The sequence below is a fragment of the Rutilus rutilus genome (assembly GCF_951802725.1).
Source record: "Rutilus rutilus genome assembly, chromosome: 22".
In the NCBI taxonomy this organism is placed as follows: Eukaryota; Metazoa; Chordata; class Actinopteri; order Cypriniformes; family Leuciscidae; genus Rutilus; species Rutilus rutilus.
The window spans coordinates 13,337,194-13,359,325 of record NC_140227.1 but is presented as its reverse complement, the minus strand read 5'-3'; the positions used below and the strand labels follow the sequence as shown (position 1 = coordinate 13,359,325).

The following is a 22,132-nucleotide window of genomic DNA, read 5'->3' as shown; positions in this document are numbered from 1 at the left end:
AGCGTCTCCATAATGGATCAAATATAACACGCCTCTCTACGTGCCAATACAGAAAAACAAACGTGTATTCAAGTTCAAACACATCTGCGCAGTCACGCCACCTAGCAGAATGAATATCTCCTGATTCTCACCTCATATACGATATACGCAGACAGGACAACCAAGGACAAGTTGTAAATGATCATAGCTTCTTTCAACTGGAAGGGTTTACGGTTGGCCATAAACTTAGGGCCGGCGTATAGTACGAAGAAAAGATAAGCAAGTAGAATAGCAGACATACTGACTGGAGTCCCCATTAGGGGGTAATCCTTCAACCGTGGGTCTAGAAGGAGAGAGAGAGAGAGAAACACAGCTCTTTTACATATAGCAACAGCTTAACAGAGATTTCACACACAAAAATCAACTACATTTTATTCAAATATTGTAACTGGATGACAACGGTTTCTCCAAAAAGATTTGACCGTTATGAATTAGTGATGGGGAAATATATCTTTGAGCGTTTTAGCTTTAGCAATTTTAGCTTCCTTGTATCAGTCTAAAAAAAATCTATTGACAGCCTTGTAAATGCATAATAAACTATTTCTGACTTAAGTAACTTACATTCTTCTGACATAGTAAATTGAGTATATTGTGTAAAATAAATGTTAATTTCAGATATTTTGTGTACACTCTCAAAACAAGAAAATGCTAATGCCTCTAGAATTGAGCATTTCCCAGATGGCAAGTTGCATTCCATTCTGAAATCCGTCAGACCACAACTCATAACACTTTGTAAACTTTGTTGCTTTTACTACAGTCAATTTCACTTTCACGTCAACTAATATCATGGCAGAGAAACAGTTTAGAAATCTCGTTAAACATGTTGCAATTTTAATAGCCATTTCAGCAAGCATTTGTTGTTATCAAATTGTATTGTGTTTATACCAAGAATGCAAACTCACCAGGGGTGAAAATTCATCAAATATCAGCTTTAAAAATGGGGATTTACAGCATGAGAAAATAAGGATAAACTTTTTTTTAAACAAAATCTCTTTTCAGTTGTCTGAGACTACATACACACTGTTGTTTTTATGGAACCCATTCAATAAGGCTATATACTTAATCTACAAGTACTACTACTACTACTACTACTAATAATTATTATTATATATTTCTATTTTATTAAATTATAAGAATTTTAAAGTCCTCCTGTGGTGAAAATCAAGTTATTGTTGTTTATATGTCTATGTGGTGTTTTTAATATGCTTTAAGACAAACCATGTGCAAATTAATAGGTCAACACCATTGCTGAGTATTTACTTCTTAAAACTGCATTGAACCAAAGACTGTCTCAAAAGCACGGTTTGAAATCGCTGGTGTTTCTGACGTCACAAACTACCTTGTAACTTATCACGTCAATGAGTGGATCTCTGAGCTGGTGTGAGTAACTGGAGACGAGGCGGGGCGGGGCTAATTTGCATACTCATAGAACCACGTATACTAAATGGAACAAGGGTGTAGAGTTACTATAGAGTACTATACTAAATAGAGTAATCTATTTTAAGGCATGAAGAATTTTATTTTCAAGGAAAAAAATTTTATATATGTAATTTTGGTGATCAAAGATGAGTTTTAAGGGATAAAATGATGGACTACAGGTGGACTTTAAGAATAATAAAAAAAAAAGCATAATTTTATTTTATAGAACAACAGTAAAATTACAAAACTAATACAAGTATGCATCCCTGGTATACTAGCTAATACCAGATTGTCCATTGAAAAAGTCATATCGGTTCACCATTTATCTGAATAGAACCAATTCAGATTCAGGACTACTTAATGTATCTATGTAATCATTTCATGAACATGCATTTTTACCTGTTCCTGCTAAGAGGCTGTCATAGACCTCCAGTACTCTGTCTTTCACCATCTCCAGCATTTTCACTGACGTCAGCTTCACGTTTGACTACACAAAAGCACCTGTGAGGGCGAGCAGAGATGTTGTCAGTTCAGAGTATAATGTCACGTGGCACAAAACATGCATGAGTGCAGATAGTGCGATTCCTCAGTCAGTACTTGATCTCCACACAGGGTTTTCTACCAGCCAGTCTTATTGAGTTAAATGCCAAACAAAAAAAATGCAGTTAGTGTTTGTGAGGGATGGAATGAATTCACTGTATCAGGTGACCTCAACAGCTGAGCCAGTAAAAATGAAAGACCTTGAACCACACACTGGAAACATGTGATGTTCATCTCGTGTCTAGCCAGATGCTGCATTGAATTTGTCTCTTACAAATGTGAATTACATAAACACTTACTCAACCTCTACTAGAGTTCAGAAGAAAAAAAATACATGTATTGTATCAGAAATAATCACTTAAAACGGTTGGAAAGCAAAACATTTTATTCCTGATTTGATTTCCAAATTTTATTGTCACATTCCCTCCATGCATTTCTTTTTCCTCTTGGCTGATATGGTCTGACGTTGGGAGGTGTGGCCACAGGAGGGAGTGGAACGGCACAAGTGAGGTAATGTTTTCCTCATTTTAACCTTCATGAAACGCTCGGTCACCTCCACCATGAATGTGTCAATGCTTGAGCTTTGATACAATAAACATTAATGGATTCAATACAGCTGACTAAAGCGGAGTCTGATCTTATCACAGATCTTCGTTCCAACTGAACTCTGGGTAAACAGGAAGAATTCAGGTGTGTCGCACACTATAGTTTGAAGTCTTTCTTTTCAATAAAACAAAGAAGTTCCTAAAGAAAGCTGGGAGGAAAGACTGTACAAAGACGGTACAGAAAACACTACAGCAAACTCCCGCTACCCAGTACCTGCGTGACTCGTCATAGACAAACAGAGAGAAGTAGCTACGGCTACAAGGTTCTTCCGCAAGACGCAAGCATATTAACCGCTAAAGCGCCAAAAGTTACAGACTGCAGCTTTAACAATTGCAGGTGTAAAAATTCACCTTGCCTCTGCTGCATTGAATGGGCATCTCGTTATATGATAGTAATATAATATAATATAATATATATATATATATATATATACACACACACACACACACACACACACACACACACACACAGGCACAGCTGGGAATATTGAATTGGGCTCTCTTTCACATCTTCTCGTGCTTGAAAGGACAAAATCACACAAAGTATCCTATTAAATATAGTTGGTTGTCTTGAGTGAACAAAGAGTTGAGGAAAAAAACGCATGTGTACAGTATCTGTAAATTGGATCCATGCAGGTCCTATTAATCCCGCTGCTTTCTGTGTCATTAATGCTAATCAAACAACAAAAGACAAAGAGAAAATCACTCACTGCTCTTGTCTGAGTAACCTTTTTATTCAGGATTCATCTGTGTTTAATTTATACAGTAAAGACTACGCAGTGCTATTTTACATTTGATTACTTTATTAAATTTCTGTATCTGAAAACAGCTGTTAGAGCTACATGAAAATGTACCTGAAAAGCTTTCTTTTTTCTGTTGTATTTGTTTGTGCAATTACTGACTGTTCATATGTCTTTAATAAAAAATTGGATTAGAGAATTGTGAATTTTGCTAAAACAGTTTAACATGGTAAAAATTTCTTAAAATCACCAGCCATTGGCAGGTGTGGCAAAAAGTTAAGTTTAGGTGTGTTTATATATACACAAAGATATGAATTTTTATATGAATTATATATTTATACAAAAAAGGGTCACTCAAAACTACAGCCAAACGTAATCCACTGACCCATTCAGTAGTCATGTATATGAGGATATATTTTTATAACCGTATATTTAGATAAGATTAGCAGTAAATTACTCATTTACAGCCTTGATACAATGATGTGCCCATATCAGCAGGGAAATATATGACCCAACTGTCCTTCTGATAACATATATACACACACAGACTGACTGGCACTCATTGGTCAAAATAATGATTTCATCTAAAGAGCGATTATAGCAACGAGAGGGAACAATGTATAAAGGGTCAATAAATGCTGTCTTTACCTTCCAAGGGCTCCACTCACATGAACAAAAAGCTCTGCCTTCCCTGCCACCCAACATCTGCTCTATAGCAACGATGGAAACTTCTCTTAAATGGCAAGTTCAGAGTGAAAACTGACAAACCCAGACTGGTTCTCTCACATATTCTCTGTGTAGATCCTTGGATTGGGGCACACAGATGTCACTTGAGATGCTAGTGATAGTGGGAGAGCAACTATGGGCTAACAAGCACATTCACAGAAGGACTGATCAGAATCATGGACCATGTTACGTCAGCACACAGAGATGTTCATAGAAAACACACTGTGGCCTTCAGGTTCAACCACTTTCTGGGTGCTATCGCTTCGAGGAGACTGTGTGATTGTAGAAATGTGATAAAATTCCTGCTTTGTGAGTAAAACCTGCATCATATTGACCATCAAATGGAAGTCAGGAGACCTGAGATAAGATAAGTGCAACACTGACTTTAGCAAAAGGAAACACAGCTTGAATGTGAACTTGACCGACTTATCAGAAATATTCCTTCCTTTCAGACTTTGCGTAATATAAATTCATAGGAAAAATCTCATTGAAGTTTTCACAATAGTCAAGAATTAGCGGGAGTTTCTCAGAAAAAAAATGCCTTTATACAGCCAGGTGTGATCGAGGTTGAACATTCAGTTCACATTAACTTGTACAGTCTTGTTCTGTAGGGAGATCCTTTAAGGATCAAATGCACAAGGAGAAACAGAATATGGTGCAAACTAGTTTTTGAACACAGAAAGTGATGTCATCCTCCTGTACACTCAATAAAAATGCATGTAAATAGGCCCAGTGTGGTCTTGTACGTTTGAAAAACCTGAATGCAAGCAGTGTCTGATCACGGTTGCCAATGTGGGGGAAATCTAATTGTGCAAGATATGAGAGGCATCTGTAAGACGTCTCAGGATTGTTAATGGCTGTGTGGATGCATTGTGAGGTTTTGGCATGGCTGAGAGAACACATGCCTCAAGAACTAAATTCTCCAACAGTGGAAACTCACGGAAGCCACATCTAAACACACAAAAGAGCTTCGACTTGACCAGGTCTAATTGGTGTTTATGTCTCAGTGGGTTGCATTTGGATTTGCCTCTGGATTGACTGTCCTGATAAAAATGTACACTTCCTGGAAGGGAATGACAACACTATGAGTCCGTGGTCATGATGTTAGTAAACCTCTAAAATGCATTGGAAATGCATTATAAAGTCTGATGCGTTTTGTGTTTGATGGCTAAGTGTTGCGCTGTTATCATACATATGTGGAGCACGTCTCAGCTGCTCGGTTAACAAACTCCATCTCTACATATGGTGTGAGTCTGGGTTGCTTATATGTTCATCTGGAAACGCAACATTCACCATCTCATCAGATTTGTAACAAATCATTTTAAGCCTACACCAACACGGGGGAATACATCAATATGTTTCTAAATATGCACATTGTTCATTGAGATTTCAAAATAAAGGTTTACACCTTCACTACTAAAAAAATTAGACAAACGAATTCCACGTAAGAAATTACAGTGGCTGTAGCATTTGTAGCAAATATTGTTTGGCCAATATTAAACAAGGATTTGATTATGCTGTAAGATGCAACAACAATCACCAGACAATTGGTGCCCCTTGCAGGCATTTGTTATAATACTTAATGTACTTAAGTTGATTATGTACTGTACATTACATGTATTTTAACAGTGTTTTTCAATAAAGCCTAATGATTACTTTATTTGAACCCATTATTATTTTCTTATTATCATTTTAAAGGCTATTGTTTACTTGGGTCTTTTTTGTGTGTGTGTGAGAATACAAATAGACCTAATTACTCGATTAATCGTCAGAATATTCGATTGATTACTCAAATAATCATTAGTGACAGCCCTAGATTAGTTAAAACATTTCAATATGCACCTGAATTACTTTGCATTTTGTGACTTTCAGTCAAATAAATGACTATTTTTGCAGTTTTTCCTGCGCTGTTACACTACGGGAACTCACAGCTGCCCACACAGAAGAAAATGAATAGTTGAATAAAGTCGTTATTTTTGTTTGTTTTTGCACACAAAAAGTATTCTCGTCGCTTGATAAACTTAAGGTTGGAGTCACTTGGACTATTTTAACGATGTCTTTACTAACTTTTCTGGGCTGGCAGATGAAATTACATAGAAGCCTATGCAGGAGTGAGCCAGCTCTCAGATTCATCAAAAATATCTTAATTTGTGTTCCGAAGATGAACAACATGAGGGTGAGTAATTACTGACAGAATTGTACTTTTTGGGTGAACTAACCCTTTAATTGTCATGAAAATAATGACCAAACATCTTAACGGCCCTAACATGCTCAATTTTCTTAAAGTAAAAATATATTGATTATTTAATTATTTATATTTTGACTTTTGTAAATTGAAATATGACCCAGACACAACTCTCAAACTGTTTGTCATTCTGTACTGAACCTGAATACATAAAAGAAAAGAAAATCAGATTATAATCACCTAGACATTGAGTGAAAGTCAAACCTGAACATAACAATGCAGCATTGGTCTCTAAAGATTAGACAGGAAAAAGAAACTAACACAATGACTATTTATGGTAACAACACCCTCATCAACGCCCTATAAATGCATAAAATAAATCATTCCATCGTATGTTAGCATTTAGTTTCACAGGGGTCTAGTCCCTCTTCCTCCTCTACTCTATCAAACTTCCCCCGCTCTCTCCCTCTCTCCATCTCTCAACATAAGGAAAACATAAAGCCATATCCGGCCCTTTAAGTCTGCTCTGTGAGAATTAGCGGGCAGGCGTAAAATGACACGGTTGCTAACAGAGACGGGGAACCACCCTGCTCTCAGCCCGCCTGTCATGTGACCAGACCTCATCAGGTCAAAAGCCACAGGCAGAAAAAGACATCTAAAGACAAGCAGAAAATCACTATTAACTGAATAATCTGTCTTACCTTTCCTAGACAGTACAGCACAAATCACTCTTTGAGCAAAGAATACGACTCCAAAACAAGTGCACTTCAAAGTAACCCTTCCATTTATGGGCAATAGGGAAAGTTTTAAGTACTCAAAGTGAAGCTCGAGCGACAGTTAGCTGCCGGGAGAGCGAATGGAAAGGGTGGGGTTACACACAGGCTGCGGCAACAGGCATCCTGTGAGTGAATCATGCGGCGAAAAAAGGGAACATGTTTAGAGTTAATAATAAACAGAAGAGAAGAATCACAGTATAAAAGCTGTTTGGAGAGGCGACATCTCCACTTTAACATACTTTATAATGATTAAAAGCAGTCTGCATAGGAAGGGCAGGAAAAGGACTTATGGAAAAAGTCTAAACAAAACGAACGGCTCACCTTACAAACTCCTGCCTCCTCTGAGATTCCTGATCAGTGCTGCAGCCCAACTCTTATCTTCTCCTTCGGCGTCTGCCCTCTCACTGCGGCTAGAGGAAGAAACCAGGAAAGCGGTAGTGGAGAGGGAGAGGCAGAGAGAGACAGAGAGAGAGAGAGAGAGAGAGAGAGAGGGCAGGAAAAGTGGAAGGAAAGAGACAGAGTATAAGTGTGTGTGTTAGAGAAATGACGGTGTGACTGGTACGGCTGCCTCCTGGTCCCTCCCACCCTGACTCACTCTGTGGATGAATAACTGGCTCTGAGACAGCAAACTGGAGGATAGAGACTGAAAATGGGAGTAGGACAGCGAGAGAGAGAGAGAGTCTGTATGTTTGACTACACGGCGAGTAAGTTAGAACTATTGACCTGCAGTTTAACAGCTGTGGCGACATGGTTAGTGGTCGGTGAGCGGCAAGGATCCTGTTACTATATGAAAGTTTTAGGTCAACCTAGGGCTGCTCAGTTATGGCAAAAATTATAAATCATAATTATTTTGGTCAACATTGTAATCACGTACACAAGAAATGTATTTAACCGATTTCAAATTTTCAATTTCACAGCAGACTACTTGGCTAACTCATTTAAGTAAATAAATTAAAATTATAAAAATGAAACACACAGTGTTTAGAGGTTTACTAACATCATGACCACAGACTCATAGTGTTGTCATTCTGAAGTGTGCATCCCTTCCAGGAAGTGTACATTTTTATCAGGACAGTCAATCCAGAGGCAAATCCAAATGCAACCCACTGAGACATAAACACCAGTCCAGTCATTTAAGACAGAAAGCACAGATCCAATATACTGATAGGGCTGCACGTAATTGCACGTAAACCGATTTGGCTTATCGCGATATTGAAATCGCAAAGGCTGTGATTATTTTTTAAGCGCAGCTTGTCACTGATGTACGGCTCTGGATTGCTACTCCATCTGAAAGCACTGAGAGTTTGATTTACTTATAACGTGCATTTGAAAAAGCATTTTTCCAAACATGAGAAGCATTTATGAACCTCTTGTCCAACAAAACAACATTTTCTCAACAGCTTTTACTCCAAAATTACTTCATAACGACAGTTGAGTTTCCTTCTGTGAGATGGCTTTTTACACAGAATAAGGCAGTCGTGTGTTTATTAGTCATGTTTAATCAAAGCGTTTCATTCTTCTGTTTATTCAGCTACAGCGATGATAGGGATTTCCTGGAATGATGTGCATTATCTACATCTGCGGCGGGGCATATTTGGCGTCTCTGAGCGAGAGCTCAGATGGAGCAGCATTTACTACCGATCAGCCCCACTGCACTGACAAACTGCGCATAAAATAATCGCAGCCTTTGCCAAATCGCGATCGGTTTCATTGCGATTAATTGTGCAGCACTAAATGATACGCATTCTATTTTCTCCCAATTGTTCACGTTTACTTGTGACATAACTGACTAGGTTTACGTGAATACTTGCCAAGCCTTGCATTTTGACATATTTTTGTGTGTATTTGACCGTTTAGGCACGAACCCGAAGCCCAAAGTTCACTTTGCTTGTCCGTGTTCCACTCCATCTCGGAGCACACACACAGGTCAATTATGCTCACCAAGTTGCATTTATTTGATAATTTTTTTTTTTTTTTTTTTTTAAGTACAGTAAAAACTGAAATATTGTAAAATATTATTTCAATTTAAAATAACTGGTTTATAAATTTCAAATGGAATTTTTTGTTATCATGATCGGCCGTTACTGATCCTAATCCAGATCATTCAAGCTTAATATAAATATGTAAGCTCTCTGGTGACTGTCAATGTTAACCCCTTTATAATATAATTCATATTATCATACAAAAAAACAAACAAAGGTATCAAGTACATTGTCTTAATTGATAGAATACAAGAATAAAATAGAATAAAATTTTAAAGAAAATAGATTTTGATCCTGTTTGGAGGTTATGTTACAACACTGCTGGGAAAACTCCGGAAAGAGTGATGCAATTTATTGATCTATATTGTTATTGTTCATGATTGACATGATGACTATTAGAAAGGATTTATGACAGGTCATAAAATCAAGTTTGGAATTGTTCACAAGCATGCCAACTGCATCTGAGATAAATTTTGTGTTGATATCTCAAAGCAATCAAAAGTTATGGCATTTTGAACCATGGTAAACTTTTTATCAAAAGTCCAAAAACCTCTCCAAAGAAATTATCTGAGTGTTAATGAATATAAGAACTAGGCTACTTACATGTTACGCCACAAAGCATAAACATATTTAGAATTAGTCACAAGTAATAAGATCCTGGTTGATGAGGGATGATCTTCCAGCTGAAGTATACCTGTCAATCTGAATGATCAATCCAGTCCAAGGTCAGTGTAAAACACTGTAAAACTACTTTGAGTTGAGATTGGTCTCAACACATTGTCCCTTCCCAATATACAGACCTCCAGTTTTCAATATACCAACATACCCAAGATCCAGTTTCATTGGCTGCACTTTCAAATTACGTTGGATATCACGGTGTAATAATCGCTGCACGATCGGATCCCGGAAGTCCTATACAGCTTTAGCCAAGCAGCATGTCATTTCACTCCGTGAGGACTTTCTCAAGATCTACGCATCATGTTATATTGTGTGTGGGCTCATTTGAATCGAAACAACCTGCTCTAAATAAAGCTGTGCGATTTACTATGGTTTACTAATGCTTTTCGAAATGACAAAGCAGAACGTGGTGCAAAATCCACCATCTGTAAACTTTTTACGTTTTTTAAGTCATCAAATTGCGATCGGTTCATGAGATCGACCAAACCTACTGACTACCGATCAGGTCATATAATGTGATTACTGGCTGATACCTATCTGCGGCCGATCGATCGGAGCATCCCTAAGAATTATTTGTCATTTACTGTTTGCCCTACTAATATAACAATACAAATAACCAACATATTTTTGCTAAAACGTCTTAACACATCATTAAAAAAATACAATGCAGAGAAAACCGTTTTCTGAGTGAGGATGCAAACAAATATTTTAATCAGACAATTTGAACTGACTCACCGAAATAAATCAAACATATCAACAGTAAAGGCCAGTTCACACCAAGAACGACAACTATAAAGATAACCATAACAATAACTACATTAGCATCTACACCAATAAACAATAATGCTATTTATTCTAAGCACACACTGCAGTTTTGGTTGTCTACTACTTTAAATTAAGTTTTATGTAACAAAGTTTGGGAGGAGCACGTTCAGGTAATCAACCAATCAGCACAAGAAGAAGCCGGTTTAAAATGTAGCCTTCCCTCACCTCTGTCCCATGACAGTTTCACAGCATCCCTCCACCACCCCATCACCTCACTCTTGGCTGGTTTTCTATCCCAGGCAAAAGGGGGAAGTATTCTGGGTTCGGGCCAAATTCCGAGCTCTGAGCCAAATACGCATAAATTACTATCTGATTTCATGTACGTGTGAACTCGTGAAATGCTTAAGCTATTTAAAGTGGAATGAATTCTGATTGGCTGTCAATGATTTTATTGTTCATCAGCTGTGAAAAAAATAAAATAAAATCTCTCAAAGTGATTCCAATGATGTTTCCCTACAGACGAATTGGGATCTCGCCTGAGAGCCCAATCACTTTTGAATGTAAACTAAAGCCAATGGACATTGGCATGCAAGATTTGCATCTAATTCGATTATCTAACAAGATTATACATCTTGTATAAATATGGAAGCAGATGCAATACACATTCAGCTTTTCGCTTCGGAGAAGAGCGGTTCAATTGTTCTGCTCTTCAATCATCGGAATGTGAATTCAGTGAGTGTCTACAAATGTTCTTCGGGAAGAAGCCTCTGTTCCGGTGTTGGTGTGACGGCGCTACAGTAGTGGTCGTGATCTCTGAGAGTATTTAAACGGCTGTTTTCACAGCTTTCGAAAGCGTTGTGCCTTACATGAGAGTGCTGTTCATTCAGCTTGAGAGCGGTTGCACTTTCAATGAGTTTGAATACACACTGCAGGCTGCACTATTTCCTGCTAGTTGTGCTGCGGCCATTTCCCCTGTGCGCTTCAGTGCTTTACAGAGAGCTAAATTTCCCTGAAAGAGCAATATATTTCAGAATAGCCAGGGTGACCTGAGGTCCACAGTGAGGGCAAGATGTGGAGCTTCTGGTCCTTCCCATGGGGGGCCAGTCGTCTCATTCGGGGCTCCGCCGGACGATCAGATGTCGATTGCTGCATCGGAGGGTTAGCTTGAGTCCTCCGGGGATGAAAACTCGGCTACGTTGCCTCCTACGGGGAGCCTGACCCAGAACTCGGGCTGCCCGAGCCTGACGGCTATGTTTTCCTGGGCCGCTGAGAGAGTTAGGCTTGAGTGAAGGCCTCCACCGTGTCCCAAACCCCCGAGGTTGGACGATTGGTTTCTCGGGGCGGCTCGTGCTGGTTTTCAACGCACTGCCCTAGCACCTTTCTTTCCAGAAGTGCATGGAGAGGTCACCAGATTGTGGACGGCACCTTTTTCTGCCAGAAACCAGTCTCCTCTTCGGGAGATGGTGACTGCATCACTCCCTCCCTTGGAGGAGGGCAGGGTGGAGAACGGTGGTACCCAAAGTTTCAATAATATCTCTGGGTCCCAAGGTTGGCGGTGTGCAACGCCTTGCCACCCTCAGGCCCCTTTTCTATCGCCAGCGGACAGCATTGTGCACTTCGAAGATACAATCAAGTTCTAGGAGTTCCCCTAGAACAAGTGTCCATGCATGGTTGATGTAGACCTATTTGCCGCCCTGGACACGTCTCACTGCCAGTTGTTTTACTCCCTGACACAGCTGGCCCCAGGGCCTACGCAAGTATGTGTTTCCCCCAGTGAGCCTACTCGCACAGACACTGTGCAAAGTAGCCAGTAACACCGGAGACCCCGCTTAAGTGTCGGCTTGCTGCGCCATTCCCCTCCTTAGGACCAAATGCGTGCGCTACTCTGCTCCAGTAGAGTTCCCCAGTTAGCGAGCCCTGTTGAGTTCCTATACCACCACCTTCGGCAGTCAGACGTGGCGGAGCGTCCAACGCCAGGAATGGACTTGTAAGTACCCCCATTGGTTGACCTCTGATCCCTACCTTGATCCCATATGTGTATTCTTCCGCGGTACGGCTCCCCTAATGGTGAGCCCGTGTCTTTCCTTTGGCAGAGTCCACTCTGCCGGCTCTGACTGCGTATCGATTCCCCCCCTAACTAGGCCGGAGCTACCTCAGAGACCTTCCATATGTAGTACTGTCCTAATGGCCATCCTTACAGGTAGGATGTGGATTCCGCAACGTCCTTTTCCAAAACTTGAATGGGCACGCTTTCCCAGTGTTATCCAATAGTCTCGCTGTATGGATCATGCGGAACAGCAGTGATTGACCTCCTCTGCGTAAGCCCTGTTCCATCTTCTGCCCCAGGAGGTGCGGGGGGATCAGGAGGCTTACATAGGGCGCTGGAAGGGGAAGCAATAGTGGCACTTTGTTAGGGATCCCAATTCGTCGGTATGTCGAACATGTCTGACTGAAAGGGAATGTCTCGGTTATGTATGTAACTTGTAACACTCGTTTCCTTGAATAAGGGAACAGAGATGTCACTTCGCGGCTACGCGTGTAACCCTCGCTCACTGAAGGAGGGAAAAGAGATGTCACGTCCCGTCGCCACAATTGCTGTACAACCGCTGAGCGGCCGGGTCACCAGTTCGGCTCCTCAATGAAAACCTGAATGTGCATTGCATCTGCTTCCATATTTACACCCGTGCTGTGTGAGATGCAAATATTGCACGCCAATGTCCATTGGCTCATTTCATTTACACTCGAAGGTGATTAAGTTCTCAAGGCGAGATCCCAATTCGTCAGTCCATTGACGTGACGCCTCTGTTACCTCCTTCAGGGAACGAGTTACATATGTAACCGTTCACTCTGAGACGTTCTCTGTGTTGTTATTGTTATAGTTGTGGTGTGGTGTGGATTCTGCTATACTTTTATATTTAGAACGATTTTCTTTGAATATCTTTATTGTCATAGTTATCATCCTTGGTGTGAACGGCCCTTACCACTGATTTGATTTCACTACTGAACTTTAAAGAAGTGTTTTTAAGAGAGTTCACACACAGTGATTAGCAGCAAAAAAGTGACCAAACATAATTCATTTTTCATTTTTTAATGAACATAATTCATAATTCAAAACTTGTCACCTGACCCGCTTTTAGGGAAACCCAATGGCTAAGAAAATCATGCATTATTTTCAACCCTATTATCACTAGTAAAATCCTCCTCAAATATACGATATAGTGTGTTTATTGTAGTAGTGAAAACTGAACCCTCCCGGCCTGTGCTTATAATATTATTCACAAGCTGAGGCAAGAAATCAGTGCAACTCTGTAATGATGAAGGGGGCTATTGTTGTACACCACCCGCTCTTACCAGAAGGACAACAGAGAAACACACCCTGCCACACAAAGCCAGCATCTATAACATCACTAACCCTCATAAATACAAAAACCTCCTCCAGACCAACAAGAGCACAGCCCTCAGTGACCATACATATATTAAAAACACCCTGTGTTCTTTTTGCATAAACTAAATCTAAAAGCTAAGCTGTCATGTTCATGCAAATAATGTAAACTACTAGCCTATGTCCTGTCAAAAAGAAATCTGCATAAACTGTGACACATAAACGGATGATTTGGACAGATCATTAGAAAATGTCAAACATACTTTCTTTTTTTAGTTCATGCAAAGATTTATAAATGGATGGCATTCTCCATTGAATACTAGTAAAACTGCGAGGATAATATTAATAAAAAAAATTCTCAAGTAAACATTTATAGGTGTTCAACATATAGGGTGTTAAAAACCAAAGTGGATTCACTGACAGCACCTGAAGTACCACTGTATACACCATTAAAGGGAACCTACTATGCAAAATTCACTTTTACATGGTGTTTGAACATAAATGTGTGTTGGCAGTGTGTGTACACAACCACCCTATAATGATAAAAATCCACCAAGTGCTTTTTTTTAAATCCCCATAAATCATAAGCACTGTCTCAGAACGAGCTGTTCTCAGATTCGGGGCAATGTGACGTCACTTTGCACAGGCCCCTCCCACGACTGTTGATTGACACTGCAGTTTGAGCATAGACCCGGCCTGAGTGAGCTGGACACAGTCCGCCATTGTTTCCACGCTGGAGCAACTGTAGACAAGAATGTCTCCTAAGCGATTGAGGTGTTTTGTTGTTGCATTTAAGAATTAACTTAGCAGTCTTCATTTACTCTCGTTGTTACTCGAGGATGGATCTGTACCGTTCGTGATTCAGCTTACAGTCTCCGGAGTGACAGGCCTAACGTTACTGATCACGGCAAAAATGAAAGAGAGAGCGCGCACTTTATGATTATCTCATCCAGTCGTGGATATACAGTTTAGTTGATTAAGCACCCACTGAAAAGGTGTGTATATATTTGTTTACTGTTAGTTCTAACGAGTGTTTTGTGTATTTCGCTGTGTATGTTCCATGATAATGAAAGGGAGAGAGAGAGAGTTTATGGATAAGACTTTAATGCGCACTTATATACTGTGTTTATTCGGCTCTTACAGTGATTTTCTGGACTAAAACTAAGGCTTCATCTTTTGAGTGAGGTACAATAAACTTAATTGAACTCATCAGTATATTTTGGTCATCATTCGGATGGGGTCTGCTACAGCAGGCTTGTATTAATAGTGGATAAAAGCAGATGACAAATAACTGTAATTAAACTAAACTATTCCTGTTCTATCTCCATACAGCATATATTCTCTGGCTATGTGGGCATTATTGTCCGACTCCGAGTCGAAATGAACACCACTACTGAGAGTTTCTGTTTTGATATTATCAGATGAGATTGTCCTGGCTCTTAGCGAGAGCTCGTGAGGCTCCGCCCCCTGGGCCGGCAGCAGCAGTTAATTTGCATTTAAAGGGATACACACTAAAACGGTGCGTTTTTCTGAGCCCTAAAAAATGACAATTGAAACATGCTGTAAAAAATTATCGGTTGGGTATTTTGAGCTAAAACTTAACATACACACTCTGAGGACATCAGAGACTTATTTTACATCTTGTGAAAAGGGGCATAATAGGTGCCCTTTAACACTTTGTTTGAACGGGTTTAAATACATTTTACCTTAAAAACAACCTTCTGAAAAGGTGGTGCAACAATCAAGTAAAAAAAAAAAAAAACGTGTAAATGTAACATGATTAGTGTAAACATCTTAAATCATTATTTAAATATATATTAAGTTCTTAGACATGTCCTCTTTGTATTCATGCTGATTTCATATGATTTTGACATTTATTTATTTTATTTTTCCTATTTGTAACAAAATTTCAACCTCAAAAAAAATGTAGTGTAGCCATAATCGTTATTATATAAAAAGTTTTTAAAAATGATGTTTGCTTGTGGGTCAGTGACACTAAGGCTATGCTGCAGTGCTGCCCAATTCGGATTCAGACCTGATCTGTTCTATGCAGTGTGAACAGCAAATACATAAAATAAAATAAAATAAAACCTTTAAATGTAAGGTTAGATCTATTACAGTAATTAATATAGGCCTAATTCCTTACTATATACAGTGAATAACTAATCTAACCCAACATTTAATTTAATTTTAGAGTAAAATTACTTGTGAAAAGTGAAAAACGGTAAATTGACATTCCCAGAATTCCTCTGTAAAGCACTTCACATTTGATGTATTTTTGTAGAAATAACTAGCTATGTACATTATGGTTTTATGTTACATCTAATGTTGTTAAATCAATGTTTATTGCATTTTTTTATGTCATGTGACTAAGTGTTAAACAATTAACAGGTTTTTAAATGTATTTTTACAATCTTTTACCGACAATATTTTTTTACAGTGATAAACCAAATTTGATCAAACACATATTTATGCATGTTTTTTATTTTGTCATTCATGAAGTGATGCATATTTCGCATTATAAACCACATGAAATAATTGGATAGAATTAAATGATAGCAGCTCGATCTACAGTACATACAATCTCTACTCTCAGCTTTCTACCAGCATGGCACAGCGATAATGGTGAGGGCCACTCAAAAAAAACAACTAACACCCAAGTCAATCCTATAGCAACCAATGCTGCTACACACCATAGAGTAAACACACACAATGATCTGATCTGATGACTAGCAATGTGAACATGCAGCTTAAGAGCATTGCAGAACCAACTTAGGATTTCCACACATCATCGAATTTGAACCTTGTGCTTCACCACAAAGAGCTTTCAACAAGTCCATACAATATATGGAAATCTGTGAGGTGACTGTGGATCAAAGAATTTATGAAGACATATTCAGTTTTGGTCTTGTTCCACAAGGTGTAGGGCTAGAGTGTAATCATTAACAAATTCAACAAACCACAGGGGATGGTCTACAGATGGTCTATTAAGAAAAATCAATAACATTGTACTCATTAGCAGATGCACAAAGATTCCGAACATGAATTTTTTCCACTCCCGGTGATCACAGCTTAAACGGACAACTGCTCAGTCCAACTAGAAGTTCGCTGGCTGGTTGTTAAGTGGGTGAAAGGTGAGATGCCTGAGGAAAAGTCCTCTCAGACTTTCGGAAACCAAGTTCACAGGTAAAATGCAAATACTTAGATACTCATTGCAAACAGGAGATTGGCGTCACAGACCATTCAAGCTTGTTGGACCAGTGTGTCCATCCCCTTAAGGATGAGCAGTGTGTGTGTGTGTGTGTAAAACAGAGAAAGACTGTGGCTATCTTGATAACTAAATATTGTGAAATTTACACTGTATACTGCAGTGCTGCTAACAGGTACTATTTTGTAAAAAAGTGAGGAAGCTGTTAAAAGAAGTGAAACATGATGTGTATGATAACAGGAAACCACTCACATGTAATAATTTATAATGTAATACATGACCTACTACTTCTGGCGAGATTCTGAAGTGTGCATTCGAAGGACACTTTACTATCCCATGAGGCCACAGGAGAGGATTTATGAATGGAGGTGAAGGGACGCAACTGATGCTGGTAGGTCACATGATAATGATAACTAGCGGATGTATTACGTCCGGATTACATTCAAACTACATAAATTCATACAGAACATACTTTTTTAACAGTCGTGAAGTAAGTTCAAATTGAAATGTAGTACCTACTCAGACAGCATGCGATTTCTGACGTAACTTGTCTGTTTGTGATGCGCAAAGAGAAGTGCGCACTTCGCTTACGCAATCAGCACGTGCATAGTTGACGATTACAGACTGAATGGATGAATGATGCATTTATATAGACTGCAATCGCTGCATCCTTGATGAATAAAAGTATTGATTTCTTTTATTTCTTTCCCCAACAAATAAAATAAAAATTCTTACTGACCCAAAACTTTTGAACGGTAGTGTTTAATGTTACAAAAGCTTTCCGTTTCAGATAAATGCTGTTCTTTTGAACTTTCTATTCATCAAAGAATCCTGAAATAAAAATAACTGTTTTCAACATTGATAATAATAATGATAAATGTTTCTTGAGCATCAAATCAGCATATTAGAATGATGCTGAAAATTCAGCTTTGATCACAGGAATAAATTACACTTTACTATATATTCACATAGAAAACAGCTGTTTTAAATTGTAATATTTCACAAGAGATGAGCAGAAGAGATTTCTTTTAAAAACATTCAAATAATAATTAAAAAAATTATATATAAATATATGGGATTATATATAATATATATATAAAAGCGCAATTTCATCAAGTGGAATAAGATTTGATCATAAGCTTTGCTGCAACAGGAAGTGAAAATCTTGACCATATGACCGGCGTCATGGGTTTTTTGAAGTATCAGGCCATTTTGGAAAAGATTATGATGCCTTCAGTGTGTAAACTAAAGATTTACTGGATCACTGGACTAATGATCCCAAGCATACATCCAAATCTATCAGAGCTTGGTTCAGGGGTCAGTTCTGAATGTTCTTGAGTTAACAGATTTATATTTGCTAGTAAATCTTAGGTGAGATTTGAAAGAAACAGTGGCAGCACGGAAACCAAAGAATATAATGAGTTGGAAGTTTTGCACACAAGGAATGGCCTAAGATTTCAGTAGAAAGTGTCAGAAGCTTGTGAGCACTTACAGGCAACGTTTATTGGAGGTTATGAAGAGTAAATGATTCTCTACAAAACTTGATTCTTGAGGGTTGCATAACTTTGTACATGGATGTTTAGAGCCAATTTGATATTTTTCAGTAACTCTCAGAATCACTCAAAATGTGACCCTGGACCACAAAACCCCCAAAAAAACCATGAGATTGTATACATTTATACATCATCTGATGATCCATTGATGTATGGTTTGTTAGGATAGGACAATATTTGGCCGAGATACAACTATTGAAAATCTGGAATCTGAAAAAAAAAAAAAAAAAAAAAACCTTGGCCTTTAAAGTTGTAAATTTATGTTTGTGATGGTGCTGCATTCACTCACAAAAATAAATGTTTTATATATTTATGGTAGGAAATTTACAAAATATCTTCATGGAACATGATCTTTACTTAATATCCTAATGATTTTTGGCATAAAAAAATAAAAAAAACAAATCGATAATTTTGACCCATACAATGTATTGTTGGCTATTGCCACAAATATTTGGTGATCCAGGGTCACAAATGTGTATTAATAAACTTTCTATGATGGTTTACTGATGCCTTGGTTGAAGTGTTTTTGTTTACAAAACCAGAAATGTCTTGCAGGTCAGAGGGGGTTCAATAATTTAGCAATCTAAACAGGTCGAGCTGGGGAGGTGGAGGTTTTCTGATGGTGCTCCGCAGAACAAGCTTAAAGCGAACACTGAAATAGACTATTTAAATAGAGCAATGTTGAGTTTGTTTTTCTTTTCTTTTAATTTTACATAAAAATTTCACATGGTTGTGTGATCTGACTGCCAAGAGTTAAGGAGATGTGAAAAAATGTGGCCCTCTTGTTATTTTATAGATGCAGAAAATTAGCATACTGTGCAAAAATGTACACTATATAGATAGAAGAAGTACTGTGTTAGTATGCTATGCTAAAAGTGTGCTAGATTAAAAAAAAAAGTGCTTTCTGCTGGCCAAACAAGCCATGCTGGAAATGCCCGGGTATCTCCATCACAGTAAAATGTGCAAAATGTGAACCTTCTTTAAGCATCTTGTCAGTACAAGAAAACAAATGCTGATGAGAAAAGAGACGAGATGTTAACACAACAAATGGAATTTAACCACCCCCGCACCTGAACGTGACGTTTCATTAAGAGTCGACTGAATTTACGTTCAGAGAAGTCCTAAAAGGTGGTCGATTCGCCTCATTGGCACTGCTGAGAGTGTGTGAATTGAAGCAGAACAGAACTAGGCCACAAGAAGAACGATAAGGTTAAAGCATTTAATTTGTTCTCTTTTCTTGGGTCTGTCCTGATTTCTTATTACCCTATTTTTATATCTACTGCAACTGGCACACAAACACAGATGCATCCACAGTTGTACGCACACTGAAAGAAACTTTTTTTGAACGATCTGTTCATATCCTCCTGGGACCCAGGAATAGACTTTTGTCCACTGTAGTGGACATTATATTTTAAGTGAATTTCTCAGACACCGCACATGTCACATGACACAATCTGGGTGTCCTGTAAAGAGCACATTCAGGACTTTTCAGAGATACCAAATGTTTGGAGGTTTCACCATGAAAACAACTTCTCCTTGGTCTCTAAAAATGTCTGACATTAATTTAGTGATCAAATGTAGGGAATATAATATATTGTAATTATAATTTAAATCGGACTACTTTTCAAATTGTATTTCATAAACCAACATCTCAGGAAAATGTTATGGGGTTTCAAATAAAAAAAAAAACTTTCTGTTCCAGAACAGGGCATTGATTTCATACATGTAGAGGACATCAGGACTTAAATCATGTTTATCAGGCATTTTGTGAGACACAACAAGTGAATATGGAAATAAATGATACATCAATATTCCTATGAAATATTAGATATTATTATTAAAATGTTGCCAATTATTACTCCAATTATTACACTTCTTTTTTCATTAAATGTTGGTCCAAGAACACATTAATGTGCACATTAGATACAGTGTATAGACACATTGCATTGAATGGGAATATTAATTTATGGCCATTTTACCCACATATTGCATAAAGTAAAATGGTGTATCAATTCATTCCATTATATCTTTCATAACATAGTTGAGAATCATCTTTATACAAATTTTGATTAAAAAAAATCCTGAAACCCCAAAATGTATAGGCGATAAAAAAAAAAAATCCCATTGGTTTTGCCTGTACATATAATTTCATGTCATTTTTTTTTTTAAACAACTGAGTCCTGGTGTCCGCTACAGAGGACATAGCATAACGTATGAATAAAATATTATTTTTCAAAAATGTTTTTTTTTTTTTTACCATTTGTTTCTTGTGCTCTAAACCAGTGGTTCTCAATCCTGGTCCTGGGGACCCACAGCTCTGCACAGTTTGTATGTCTCCCTCATTTAACACACCTGATTCAGATCATCATCTCGTTAGGAAAGAGCTCTATGAACTGAACTGGGAGTGTCAGATAAAGGAGACATATAAAATGTGCAGAGCTGTGGGTCCCCAGGACCAGGATTGAGAACCACTGCTCTAAACAATGTGATGACATGAAAACCTTTTTTTTCTGGGTCTCAGGAGGATATGACATAATATTAATTTGTCAATTCTGCTCACGAGCATCTCAAAAGCAATGCATCTGATACCAGAAACCTGATATTTACTACAGTTTAGTTAGTAGTGATAATCATATATGTTCTGCCCAAAAAAAAATTATATTATTCTTTTTTTCTAATTAAGAAATGTTACTTGATCACCAAATCAGCATGCTTTCTGGATGATGTGATAACTGCTGAAAATTCAGCTTCGCCATTAACAATTTTAAAATATATTAAAACAGAAAGCAGTTATTTTAAATTGTAATAATATTTCACATTATTACTGTTTTTTTTAATTAATTAAATAAATAGGCACAAATTCTGCTAAACTACTATATGGAATTCTACAGATTTTTGAATTGAACTTTCACCCTCCTGGACATCTCAAACCCTGATAACAAGTTACGAAAATTGCAAGTTTCATTCTTTTGAACAAAACAATCCAACAACTTCTATCAGATATTCGATCTGTGAGAAAGAACAAGACAGAACAGCTCTCCTACAAAGAAGTGAATCAAGAGCCACGTCAGTAACAACCCACAGACAAGGAAATTACTTTCATTCCAGCTAGTCAAGACCAAAAACTTCACAAGCTTGACAGAAAAGACATTACTCAAGTTTTTTTTTCAGCTTACGCACTTGGCTTATATTACTTATGACAAGTTTGTCAATCTGTAAATTCCTTTTTAAGCTCAACTAGGCCAACTAGAAACTGTTCCATACAAACTTTCTAAACACAAACACTCCCGGCCTTCCACTCATGTTCTCTTACTCAGAATGAATGGATATCTGGGACTCTCTTATTACAAATGGCCTCTGTGTTGAGAGATCTGCTGCGGTGAGGGTGTGGCTTCTGTAAACTTCAGGTGTGTTCACCTGAGGAGTAACCTGAGGACTTGAGCAACATACTGTACAGTTGTTTTCCGTTAGGATCAGTATTGTATGTTGAACACTGGTCGACAGTAACAGATCATTTTTAATTCGTTACTGTAC

General features: G+C 38.1%; 1 protein-coding gene across 5 annotated transcripts in view; it reads right to left on the bottom strand.

The window, feature by feature from the left end:
* Window positions 1-22,132, bottom strand: part of elovl1b (ELOVL fatty acid elongase 1b) — a 31,537-nt gene that overhangs the window by 4,151 nt on the left and 5,254 nt on the right. For 2 of the 5 annotated variants that reach the window (XM_084394519.1, XM_084394520.1), the window contains exons 3-5: window positions 7,352-7,440; window positions 1,858-1,959; window positions 132-322 (exon numbers count right to left, since the gene is read on the bottom strand). In XM_084394519.1, coding sequence (XP_084250645.1) covers window positions 132-322; window positions 1,858-1,918 — 252 coding nt within the window. In that variant the 5' untranslated portion in view covers window positions 1,919-1,959; window positions 7,352-7,440. Of the gene's footprint in view, window positions 1-131; window positions 323-1,857; window positions 1,960-6,955; window positions 7,086-7,351; window positions 7,441-22,132 lie in introns of those variants that run through there. The other 3 variants (XM_084394521.1, XM_084394522.1, XM_084394523.1) reach the window with 2 other exon arrangements.